Here is a 13122-nt window from a genome sequence, read left to right as displayed (position 1 = left end):
TACCACTTCACAAAATATAAGCTGGTCATTATAAAAGATATGGCTAACCTTGTCTAGAGCATGAATAAAGTAATTATATTCCAACCAGTTAAGCCCTCATTTTCAAAAAGAACCGAACAACCTAAAACCTTTACTTTCTTTGAGTCTAAATAACTTTTTACAAGACTTAGAGCTTAAATATCCTAAGATATATGCTAAAAACACACCTGAATGCCAGGACCCAGAGATGAAATACCTAAGTAGATGTAGATAGGACCACATCTATTGCATCACACACATTGTTTAAGGAAAGGAAATGCTTTCTATATTTGGTTGTTCTTGCTGTAGATATTCTAAAACTAAGGATTTTTTTACTCCTTCACTGATATTCCAAGTAGAAATTGCTATATGGTGCTTCTTCAACCCTCACTGTGAAAATTGACAATGGACACAACAAACCTTTGAGAATTACATGATCATGATTGTTGAATCTCAAATACAAACTCTTCTGAGTCAAATGATTACATTTATTGAGATTGTGGGTTTAAACCCTCCATTTCTGCCATTCCTGAAATTACTATATTTTATCTAATCAGCTGTTAGTTGTATTAACTCAATACTAAAGTGCTATCTAATAAATAGAAACCACCTGCATTTTAAACTTTTTTCCCCCTTTCCCCATGAGAATCTCTATAAGAAGTTAAAATCTGGAAATAGAAGCCCTTGGCAAATGGACACATTGGAACTCATAATTCCTTTACTTTGCTATTTAAGAGAGAAAGCCCATATAGGGAATGTATGATTTGATTTACTTTCACATCATTTACGTAGGAGAACAATTCCAAGAAAATAGTTGTCAACACGTTCAGTTGTCAAAGCAATGTGACTCATAAGGACAATTACAAAATGGAACTTACTAAGGCTATTGGATCTTTTTTTTTTCAGTTTAAACTAAACTTAATACAAGGAGAGATGATATAGTTAAGTCCATCACACAAGACAATATCAAAATTAAAGCTTTTGTAAACAACCCCCAGAATCATATTGCCCCCCCAAAACATAAGGACATTTGGTTCATTTGGCCAAACAAGAATAATGAAGCCAATTATAAGACTATGAATTCAGAACCTGAAAGAGTATAGTTTTAATTGGTTGATTCCAGTTTGGCTTAGCCTCGAACCTTTAAAATGTAATTTAGTCCATGACCCTTCTAAAAGGAAAAGAGAGAAGGCACCGCTGCTAAGTGTAGTGACTATGAAATTACATATATGAGCATATTTTTAAAATGGGAATAAAACTGTCTTTCAGTGAAGCAGAATAATTTGATGGTGACACTCCATCCTTGGAAACTGCAAGATGCAATTTTACACTGCTTTGAGTACAAGTATCTTTTGAGCTGTCATGCAGAAATGGTTTCTCTACTTGAAAATGGGGTTTTCCTTTCATCATTCAGGAATGTGTGCCTGTCACTCCCCATTGCCATCGATACAGGGAGCTGTGATTGTACTTGGCGCTGGAGACACTGCTTTTGACTGTGCAACATCTGCTTTACGGTGTGGAGCCCGCCGTGTGTTCGTTGTCTTCAGGAAAGGCTTTGTTAATATAAGAGCTGTCCCAGAGGAGGTAAAATGGAACCATCAGAAAATATGGAGTTGTAATAGAAGAGATGATGAACTGTTAACATCCAGTTATTATATTACATATATTATATAACATATAAGTGTTATATAATATAAATTTTATGTGCATATATATATAATTTATATTATGTTCAACGGTTTAAGTAATTGGGCTCATCTTGAAATCTGCAGATGAGAGTGAAAGGGGTTTGGACTCATACCTAATTGTTTCATCTAATTCAGGCATTCATAAGCAAAATCAAATCCATAACACTGATATTTGGATAAAAATGAGTAATTTAATTTATCTCTGTCTAAATAGGATTAGATTTCTTGTTCTCAGTGCTAATACCTTTGAAATGGTTTATCTCCCTATAATAGCATTAGAATTTGTTAAGTTCTCAGTATAAATCAGCACGTCCATGAAAATGTATAGGGCCCTTACTGTAATTAGTCATTGAAAGCATTAAGAGAGTCCTAAAAGAATAGCCCATAAAGGACAGCCATTTGACTTGTTTGGGCGTGGCCCCCAAAGGGAAGATAAGGAACAATATTCAGAAGTTGTTAAAGAGGCTTTTATCATCTCCACATGATCAAAAAACTCACTAGTGGGAAATGTTCAAAGTGGAGAAGATGGATGTGCCAAACAAATGGCCAAGTACTAGACATTCTAGAAGAGGTACAGGTACAGGTTGGAGTGTCTGATATCTGAGGTCCCTTGCAACACAGGCATTCTGTTATTTATATGCATTTTTATTGCATTCATAGGCAGTCTATACTTGTAACAAATAATTATATTATTCATCAGAAGCAAGGAAATTATTTACTGTCAACTCACTCTCCTGTTATGGTTACATGAATAATTGATATCACATCTTACTTAAAACTTACACCTCTTTTAAACAATTACTTAATGAAATCTTATTGTTGAATTACCTTGGAATTGAAATTATTTCATTAAAATAGGATGTGAGTGAATTCAAAATTCTGTGACATCCCATTATGTTCTAAGTAATAATAATAGCCTTCATTTTGATAGCACTTTAAGGTTGTGTAAAAAAAAACCCTAGATAGATAGATAGACAGACAGACAAACAGATAGATAGATGATAGATTCATAGATGATAGAGAAATAGACAGACAGACAGATCGATGATATATAGGATAGATAGATGATACATAGATTGATAAATGATACTAGATAAAATAGAGAGATAGATGATACATAGTAAAATGGATAGATACATGATATATAGATAGATAGATGATATATCTAGAGAGAGATAGACAGACAGAGATATATGTTGTCCAGGACAGACAGACAATAAGGAGGGGAGATGTGAGAATCATAGAAATCAATTCAAATTCAATGAACATTCATAAATATCTACTACTGTGCCCTAGGGCATTAAGAATACAAAAAAATATAAAAGGTATAGTTCTTGACCTCAAGAAATTGATTGTAACTATATTTAATATACTGTACTTACTATATATATCGTCTATATCTAGAGCTATATGAGATAGATCTATGCATATATATGTATGTATGTGTGAGTATATATCTTTTCTCATTTGGGGTGTTAGGTGCTATAATTACCCTCATTCTGCAAATGGTCGAAACTGAGTTCAGACACCTTAAGACTTACCCAAGATCACAGAAAAACTAGTGAGTTTCTGAAGTAGAATTTGATATGTCTTCCCAATACTGAGTCCAGCGCTCTATCCACTGTTCCAAAATTTTAAAACGGTTGGTTCTTTAGTCACCTACTGATTGTTCACATGAAGAGAACCCATTAATTAACATATTAATCATGGGGAAAATCAAAATGGTATCCTGCTTTTCTACTTTATGGTGTTAATACCAATAAAAAACATATTTTTGGAAACTTTCATTCCTATTTTCTACATTTTGTGGCTGCCATGGATAGATAGCAACAGTAGAGGAGACAGCAACAAGGGAATCATTCGTAGAGAGGCATCAAAGGACAGTAATCCTAGTGAAATTCCAGTAACAAGTTCACCATGGTTTTATAGCATGACTGCCTTCCCATGAGAATCCGGGGGAAGTATAGTAAGCTGTCCTGTGGAATAGGGCTGGAAATAGTGTCATAAAAAATGGGTGTCAAAAGAAAGATGTATCATTTGATTTATAGATGGTAGCGCTATTACTATGTGTGATTAGACTATAGGCTCAAAAGATACAGGGTATGAATCAGTGACCAAGAGAGCTAAGGTCTAAGGGAACCAGAATCTTAATATCAAACTAAATTGCTGAATGTTTCAAAGAACTGCTGTCAAAAAGAAACTAAGTACTTGGGAAGCTAAGTTTCAGGTGTCCTAAGCAAGGAGACAGAGGAGGAAATGAGAGAAGCCTCCAATGGTTAAATCAGGGCCTGATATTGCTTTAACATTGAATGAAGTTTTCAATATATGTCCCTAGGTTAGTATCACCTGTTCTTGTTGTTAACTGTTTGGAAATATAAAAAGCCAGTACTTTCCACTGTAAGTGACAATTAATTTTAACTCTTCAGGTGGTTTGGGATCATTAAGGAATAATGGTTCATTTTTAGGTTGCAGAGAAACCAAGGAGCCGAAATGTTCTTGTTCCTCCCATTTTGGGCTCTTTTCAGATCTCTCAAGAGTCTAATGTTAATACTTGAGGATATTGAAGAATGGAAATGCCTTTTGGACAGGGAATATATCACTTATTTAATTTTTGAAACTCCCCTTGCCCTAGGACACAATGGAAGACATTTATAAATGTTCATTGAATAGAATTGGTTTATATGACTCTCACCTCTTCCCTCACTATTGGACTCCCTTGTAGTGGTAAAAAGCATTCATGTGGAGAAGTGAAGAAAGATGTATTCTGATACCTTATAAATACTGAAATCCTTTAATAGATCAATCACCAAATCAAGGAAATCTCAGAGTTGGATAGACCCCTAGAAGCCATCTGGTCCAACTTGTACCTAAAAACAATACTACTATCTAAAATTCATATGCCACTTAAGCTTGGAAACATGCTTTATGTATATTATTTTGTTTGTTCAATTTTGAATCAGATTTCACGAAGCATGAATCTACCTTAAAGACAAAACCTAATAAGAGGTCATCCATTTTTCACTACAAGATCAATTCAGTTGTGTCACGATTCATTCTCCAACTCATTTTACAGATGAGGAAACTAAGGAAAATGAGGTTAAGTAGCTTGCCCAGGTTTACAGAACTAGTAAGTGTCTAAGGCTAGATTTGAACTCAAGAAGATGAATCTTCCTGACTTCAGGCATAACACTGTATCCATTGCACCACCTAGCTGTCTCAGATCTGTCCTCTAGATTCAAGCTAAATAAGTCTAATTTCGTTTCTATATAGTTCAGCCCTTCAGATATTTAAAGACAACTATCATGCACCCCTCCCATTTCTTCTCTTTGTCACAGTTCCTTAACCTTATTCTCCTCAAATCATGGACTTGAGATCTTTTGCAATTCTGTTTACTTTCCTTTATATCCTATTCAACTAATTAGTATCCTTTCTAAAATGTGTTGTCTGGAACTTAATGCAATAGTAATTAATTATATTAATAACAATGATAGCTAACATTTATATTGCACTTACTTTGTGCCAGGCACTGTGCTAAGCACTTTACAATTATCTCATTTAATGTTCACAACAACCCTTGGAGGTTAGGTACTAATGTATCCCCTATTTTATAAAATGAGGAGAACTGAGGCAAACAGGAGGTTAAGTGATGCAATTTTAAGTTGGTTACACATTAAGTGTCTGAGCCAGATTTGTACTCAGCTCTTCCTGACTCCAGGTCCAGCACTTTATTCATTGTGCCATCTAGCTATAAACTTTGAGATGCCAAAAACAACTTAGATATACTCTCACTATATTGAACACTGTTTATGTCCCCACTGCTCAAATTTTTCTTGTAGTTTGTTAAAACCCTTCTATCTATTTTAGAAAAATGCCTTCCTAGCATATTTGGCTTATATATATAAATGTGTGGCACCAAAAGTATATGTGGGTTTCAGCCCAATATTCAGCCTATACAAATATTTTTGGATCTATATTCTATCATCTCATGTATTACCTAGTCTTGTGTCTTCTGCAAATATGATAATCATGGCATCTAAACTTCCATCACTCCAACCACTTATCCATCAATCAACTAGCTTTTACTAAGCTGCCATGAAGCACCACACTCTGTGATAAATCATTGATTAAAAAAGGTAAATAGCACAGGGTTAAGTGATGAACTTTGGCACATCCCCTTGAGAACCTTTTTCAAACTGGCACATAGCTATTAATGTTACTCTTCATGAGTTTTGAACCACATCATACCTTCATCCAGTCAATGGGAATAGGAGAAGAAATGGTATCATGTACTTTGAAAAATACAACTTAATTCTTTTTGTTTTGTTTCATTTTGTTTCATTTCAGGTTTTTTTCTTTGCAACAAACATTTATTTTATTTTTTCCAGTAACATGTAAGGGTAGTTTTCAACATTCATTTTTTATAAGAACTGATAAAAAGAGCAATTGTGGATTATATATATCACAACCAGGTTTATATATATATATATTATATATATATATATATAAAATCCCAAGTGCTCTTTTTATCAGTTCTTTCTATGGGGGTGGATAGTATGCTTCCTCATTAGTCCCTTGGGATTGTCTTGGATCATTGTATTGCTGAGAGTACTTAAGTCATTCACAATTACTCATTGAACAATACTGCTGTCACTATGCACATTGTCCTCCCAGTTCTGCTCACTTTACTATGCATCAGTCCATATGAGTCTTTCCAGGTTTTTCTGGCATCATCCTGTTTGTCATTTCCTATAGCACAATACCATTCCACTACAATCATATACCACAGCTTCTTCAATCATTTCTCAATTGATGGACATTCCCTTGATTCCCAGTTCTTAGCCAATACAAAAAGTTGCTATAAATAGTTTTTGTACAATTTCCCCCCTTTGTTCTTTTTCATGATTACTGTTGTTCACTGTTTTCCCTCCATCCTATTCCCTTTCCCATGATATTTACTCTATTATGTTTCTTCTTTCACCCTATCCCTCTTCAAAAGGGATTTGCTTCTGTCTGTCTCTTCCCTCAATCTGCCCTCCCTTCTTTTGCCCCTCTCTCTTTTTTCCTCTTCCCCTCCTACTTTCATGCAGGGTTAGATTACTCCACCCAATTGAGTGTGTATATTATTCCCTTCTTGAGCCAATTCTGAGGAGATTGATGTCTTTGAGCTAATTCTGATGAGTGTTAGGCTCATTTGCTGCCCAGATTAAATAGATTACTCCACCCAATTGGGCATATTTGTTAATCCCTCTTTGAGGCAACTCTGATGAGTTTAAGGTCTTTGAGGCTATTCTGATAAGTGTAAAATTCATTTACTGCCTTGCTACTCCTCCATCTCTTCCTCTACTCCATAAGTCCTTTCCTGTTTCTTTCATGTAGGATTTCACCTCATGCTACCTCTGCACTTCTCCCTCCCCCAGTGCATCCCCCTCACCCCTCAATTTAACTCTAAAGATTTTATCACCTAGCTAAATGACACAGTGGACAAAGCACCACCCCTGGACCCAGGGGGGTTCCCAGCCAAAACCCAGCCTCAGACACAAGACAGTCACCCACTGCACAACCCCAGCTATGTCCCCCAACTCGCATTTTTATGGTTCTCTAGGGTCTTGTATTTGAAAGTCAAATTTGACATTCAGTTCAGGTCTTTTCATCATGAATACCGAAAGTCATCTTTTTATTGAAGTCCCATTTTCTCCTCTGAAAGATTATAATGAGTTTTGTTGGATATGTGATTCTTTGTTGTAATCCCAATTCCTTTGCCCTCTGAAATATCATATTCTATACCCTCTGGTCCTTTAATGTAGAAGCTGCTAGATCTTGTGCTATCCTGACTGGAGCTCCACAGTACTTGAATTCTTTCTTTTTGGTAGCTTGTAATATTTTCTCCTTGACCTGAGAGCTCTGGAATTTGGCTATAATATTCCTAGGAGTTTTCCTTTTGGAATCTCTTTCAGGAGGTGATTGATGGATTCTTTCAATTTCTATTTAGCTTCTGCTTCTAGAATTTCAGGGCAATTTTACCTGACAATTTCTTGGAAGATAATGTCTAAGCTCTTTCCTTGATCATGGTTTTCAGGTAGACCAATAATTTTCCAATTATCTCTCCTGGACCTATTTTCCAGGTCAGCAGTTTTTCCAAGAAGGTATTTCACATTGCCCTCTATTTTTTATTCATTTGGAGTTGCTTTATTGTATCTTGGTTTCTCATAAAGTCACTAGCTTCCATTTGTTCAATCCTAATTCTTAGGCAATGATTTTCGTCAGAGAGCTTTTGTACCTCCTTTTCCATTTGGCCAATTTGGCTTGTCAAGCTGTTGACTTTTTTCTCATGTCTTTCCTGCATCACCCTCATTTCTCTTTCCATTTTTCCTCTATCTCTCTAACTTTATCTTCAAAGTCTTTTTTGTGTTCCTCTATGGCCTGAGACCAATTCATATTTTTCTTGGAAACCTTAGATATAGGGGCCCTGATGTTGACATCTTCCTCTGAGGGTGCACCTTGATCTTGCTTGTTACTGAAGAAACTTTCTATGGTCCTCACCTTTCTCTGTCTGCTCATCTTGCCTTTCTTTTACTTGACTTTTAGCTCCTTAGAGTGGGGCACTGTTTCCAGGCTGCACTATCCCAAGCTTCATAATGTCCCAGGTGGTATGATTTAAGGAGGATCAGGTGCTTCACTTGTCTGACCTGTTCCCTGGTCCATAGATGACCCCAGACCAACTTGCTAATCAACCAGCTTTGTGTGAGGGGTGAATAACCCAAGTTCTGCCTCAGCACCAGTGTAGACCCCTGTAATCTCCCCCCTGCCAAGGGCTCAGCCCTCTTGCCAGACTGTGAGCTTAGTTCCAGACAATACTGCTGCTACAGCTGATTCAGAGGCTCTGGGGGGAAGGGGGAGGGGTCTTTTTCTCTGGTGAGGCCTTCCTTGGACTGGATCTGTGTCATGGTGACTGTGCAGTTGGGCTCCACTGCTGTCTCAGAATAGCAGCTCCGTCCTTCTGACCTTCCAAGCTGTCCTTGGACAGAAGATGATTTTAGCACTTTCTTCTGTGGGTTTTGCAGCTCCAGGAATTGTCCTATGACATTATTTGAATGTTTTTTGGAGTGATCATGTCATGGAGTTTGCGTCATGCCTTTCCCCCTCTTGCCTCCACCCCAGAAGTCCAGCTTAACTCTTTCTACAATATTCTCCTAATCCACTAGTCTAGTAACCATCCCAAGGAAAGAAAAATGACTAATTTTACACAAACTGATCATTATAGCTTCAGCAAGTCATACTGGCTTTTCAAGATCCTTACTTAATTGACAGTTGTTTATCAATTATCCCTTTAAAAATGCATTCTAAGATTTTGCCAGGAATCCAATTAGAGCTCATCAGACTATAATTCACAGATTCCATTTTATCCCATATTTAAAAAAACATCAGGACACTTAACTTTCATTGAATTCTGGTGGAAGGGAGGTGCTCTTTAGGACTGTAAAGAATTTTGTATTAAGCCACAATATTTTAACTCCTTTAATTCTTTTGCCATGTTCCCTTCACTCCCCAAAATATATGACATGAAGGTCACCAAATATCTAATCCATCTACTATAAAATCATTAGATCAGGTCAGTGGATTTCATATGTCAAGATAGTACCCCTAATGATCTCAAATTTTATAATGATTTGGGGGAATAAAATATTGTGATTATGGAGCATTATGATTCTAAAGATTTCCACTTGGAAAATGATGCTTATCTCCCATTTGAATTGATAGCGATTAGCATTTCACCCTCATTGCCCTGCAAAAAAAAAAAAAATACAGAAACCAAGGCCAATTTATTTCTCTAATTTACCTGTGGTAAACACATAAGTGACTACTACAAAGTCTCAATCTCTAGGAACTTAGACTTTGCTTATTACGTACTGCATAGTTTGAAGTATAAATTTATATCTAAAGGCTATTTCTTCTGAAGACTAGAAAATGTACCCCAAATACTAATAGTTCTTGTGGATATAACCATGTCCCATTTCTATAAACAATGATAAGCACAGGTTTTGTGGATTTCATCAACTTTTATGTAGCATTTTCTTTCTTTATTGAGGAAGTATGAAACCAGAGAATCCAGATCTGGTGAAAAGAAGACATAGATACATAACCAGTTTATACATACAGCTATAATTCCAAATGTCTTTCATTTCCTCCTAGCCACCCCCCCACACACACACACACAGATGCTAGAGACAAACTAGAACATCTCACTGAAAGTCTTCAGGGATCCCAGTGATTGTTTAGCACTATCCACTAAGAAGATGAGGGAAAATCCATTAATAATTCCTTCCAGTGCTTTCTGCAAAGTCAAACAGATGAGATTAAATTTTCTCAGGATACAGAATCCCCCAAATATGAGTATCAAAAGCTGTTGACAGATCTGATAAAAATTTATGGGTGCTTTAAGCAGTTCAGAATGTCTGAAAGAGAACAAGAAGGTCAATATTTAATGGGCCAGTTTGACAAGTGAAAACTAAGGGATGAGGGTGGGAATTGTTGTGTCTATCCTTATTATGACTCAGAATTGGTATACACTGATTATTACATCATAGAGAGGATTAGCTCAAGTGCATATCAAGATTCTGTTGTTGTAATCTAAATCTTCTGGTAATATGACAGGTAGTGCTTTTAGCATTGTCATGAGAAGATGATAGATTTATAAAATGTCTGATGGGATGCAAGACTGGGTTCCCCGTTAAGTTACAAGAGTCATCACTAAGTAACTTTAATGATCTTTACTTTCCACATTTGCATTAGCTACTCTGTTAGACAGGAATTTTTCTAAGAGAAAAGGACAAAGTTGCCCTGCTTAATGCATTTAACAGGTTACACAATTATTGATATCCTGACCAAGACTTGTTCATCTAGTCTTATAACATCAAACCGACACATTTTAATGCCAGTGAATGAAACTTTTAATATAGCATTAAAGTAATAGATAATAATTTTGGTTATTTTTAAGCTCACATTGATATATAATATCTTCTAAGTTTCTCTTTGGCTTGCTTCTGATTATAAATGATCACTTTTAGCAAGGATACAGTTAAATATTTAAAATAACATTTTCTTATATGTTATAATCATTTTCACATTTTAGCTAATATTTAGTTTACTTATATTAATATAAATATACTCTTTTATTATATAACTAGTGATGGAAATTGCCTCTTCATATCCTTTGACGACTTGCTGAACAATGATTAAACGTGTTTTAATGCATAAAATAAAATAAAAAGATATTTAAGGGGACAAAAATTAAACAATTTTGTCACTGCCTTTTTCAGCTTTACATATACAGATATAGACATAAATATTCATGTAGAACATGATATCTTAAATATGGATTACATTAATATATAATATTATTTTAATACATAATATATCAGCATATTATATATTAAATATATATTCTATATACAAATATAGACTATGTCCATATACATATAAAACAACATATGTATAACAGAGGTTCAAAATTTGTTATAAAATCACCTTTTCTGTCTTTTTTACATTAAAAATTTTGTTTTTAAGTTCACAACAAAAACATTTAAATATTTTAAATTAATAAAATAGTCATTATATGTTTGGGAACTACACTGAAATTAATTAGAATCTGATCTATAACATTTCTACATTATCTGATAATTACAAATCATTTAAATTTGGTCTATCACAATGTCTGTGTGGTTGGTGAAAATATGCCTTGGAAAAATATCTTGTCCTATGTTACACTAAGATAACTCTAAAATTGACTGTACTAATATAGTAAGTAGGGATTTGATTTCTTAGTGTTGGGAGAAGGCTATTTAAACCTTTCTATGTTCACAAGATAATTCAATAGGGTATATATAGGTTGGATAATGTAGTTGAAAGAACACTTAACTGTGAATCAGAAGAGATGAGCTCATGCTCAGCATCTACTATAAATTATCAAGTTATCTTGACCTTGCACAATTATTTGGTTTGTCTTTGCTCCAGTTTCCTTATTTATAGGAAGACAAATTTTGATTAATTGGTCTCTAAAGCTCAACTCTTTCTGCTCTAAAATGATTTAATTTTATAGTTTTCCATTTGATGTGGAAAATATGTATATTTGTGATAAGAGTATAAAACTTCTAAGTAGATTTTTGATAAAACTACTTAGAAATCCAACTTTGAACATTTTGCTCAAGTACATTAATGTGTGTAGGTGTGGCATTGGAAGAGACTACATTGTTAAGAGACATTGCATTGGATCAAGATTTGAATTCCACCTCAGGAATATAGTAATTATGTGATCAGAGGAGCATCACTTAAATTCTCTCAGCCTTAATTTCTTCTGCTTGTAAAATGGAGATAGAAATAATACATAAAGCATAGGGTTGTTTTAAGGATCAAATGAGATGATACATATAAAGTACTTTGGAAACCTTCAAGTGCTACATAAATGTAAATTATAATAATAACAATTATTATTATAAAATAGCTCTGTTTTTAGATATGCCAGTACACAAAGTCACTTAAATGTTAAGTAAACAAAAAGGATTTTAGATAACATAGGAATTACCAGGAGTTTATTTAATTTTTTAAAGTCATAGAAAACTATTAACTGTTTTAAAAAACCAAGATAGATTCTGTCCTATTCCTTAGGAATGCCTGCAGTTTTGACAAAATATACTTCTTTCAACTTACAAAATCAATGTACCAAATATCTCATGACTATATAAACCTTGTTCTAAACAAATTTACCCTATTGGGAGAAGGCCTTGAAACAAGCATTAGAGAAGGTATTTTTTGAGTATCATTAAGCCATTATTTCTATTGTTATAAATATAGTGCATAAGCAAAATTACTGTAGGAGTATGGCAAAGGATCTATTTTTAAAGTAAACTATATAAAATTGAAAATTCTTGCTTGACTTTCATCATGAGTAATTTTTAATGGTCCTCAGAAAGCAGCATTACCCTTTCTGTGAACAGGGTAATGATTCCCAGCCTCTCCATTTGCCATGGTAGCATTCCCATTCAAAAGAATATATTGATTCACATGGTAGTGGGATATCCATCAGCATACCTAGTTATAGAAAAGCTCATGGTGTGATTGGGTTTTTTTGGCTACAGGGACCCATGTAATAGCCACAATAACAAAATGATCTTCAGTTCTCTGAAGAACTCTTCAACTTCTTAAATGATAGTTGTGAAGTAGTAGAGAAGGAGGTGGAGCCAAAGAGGTCTTATGCATTTGAAGAAATTAACTCTTGGCATTTAGTATTTTTTATGACATGGTCAAGAAGTTGATACCTAATTATACCAAATGAACCATATCCATATACACATTCTTGGCATGAATTAAATTAGAATTAATAAAGAGGCTGCAACAAAATTGCATAATGTCTTCAAAAGTT

General features: G+C 34.7%; 1 protein-coding gene across 1 annotated transcript in view; it reads left to right on the top strand.

Moving 5' to 3' along the window:
• DPYD (dihydropyrimidine dehydrogenase) overlaps window positions 1–13122 on the top strand; it is a 1058206-nt gene that overhangs the window by 462787 nt on the left and 582297 nt on the right. The window contains 1 exon segment of the mRNA XM_043962696.1: window positions 1433–1602. Within this exon segment, the coding sequence (XP_043818631.1) occupies window positions 1433–1602 (170 nt within the window).

Source organism: Dromiciops gliroides, chromosome 4 (assembly GCF_019393635.1).
Source record: "Dromiciops gliroides isolate mDroGli1 chromosome 4, mDroGli1.pri, whole genome shotgun sequence".
In the NCBI taxonomy this organism is placed as follows: domain Eukaryota; kingdom Metazoa; phylum Chordata; class Mammalia; order Microbiotheria; family Microbiotheriidae; genus Dromiciops; species Dromiciops gliroides.
The sequence above is the reverse complement of the archived record's forward strand: the minus strand, read 5'-3'. Positions and strand labels throughout refer to the sequence as shown.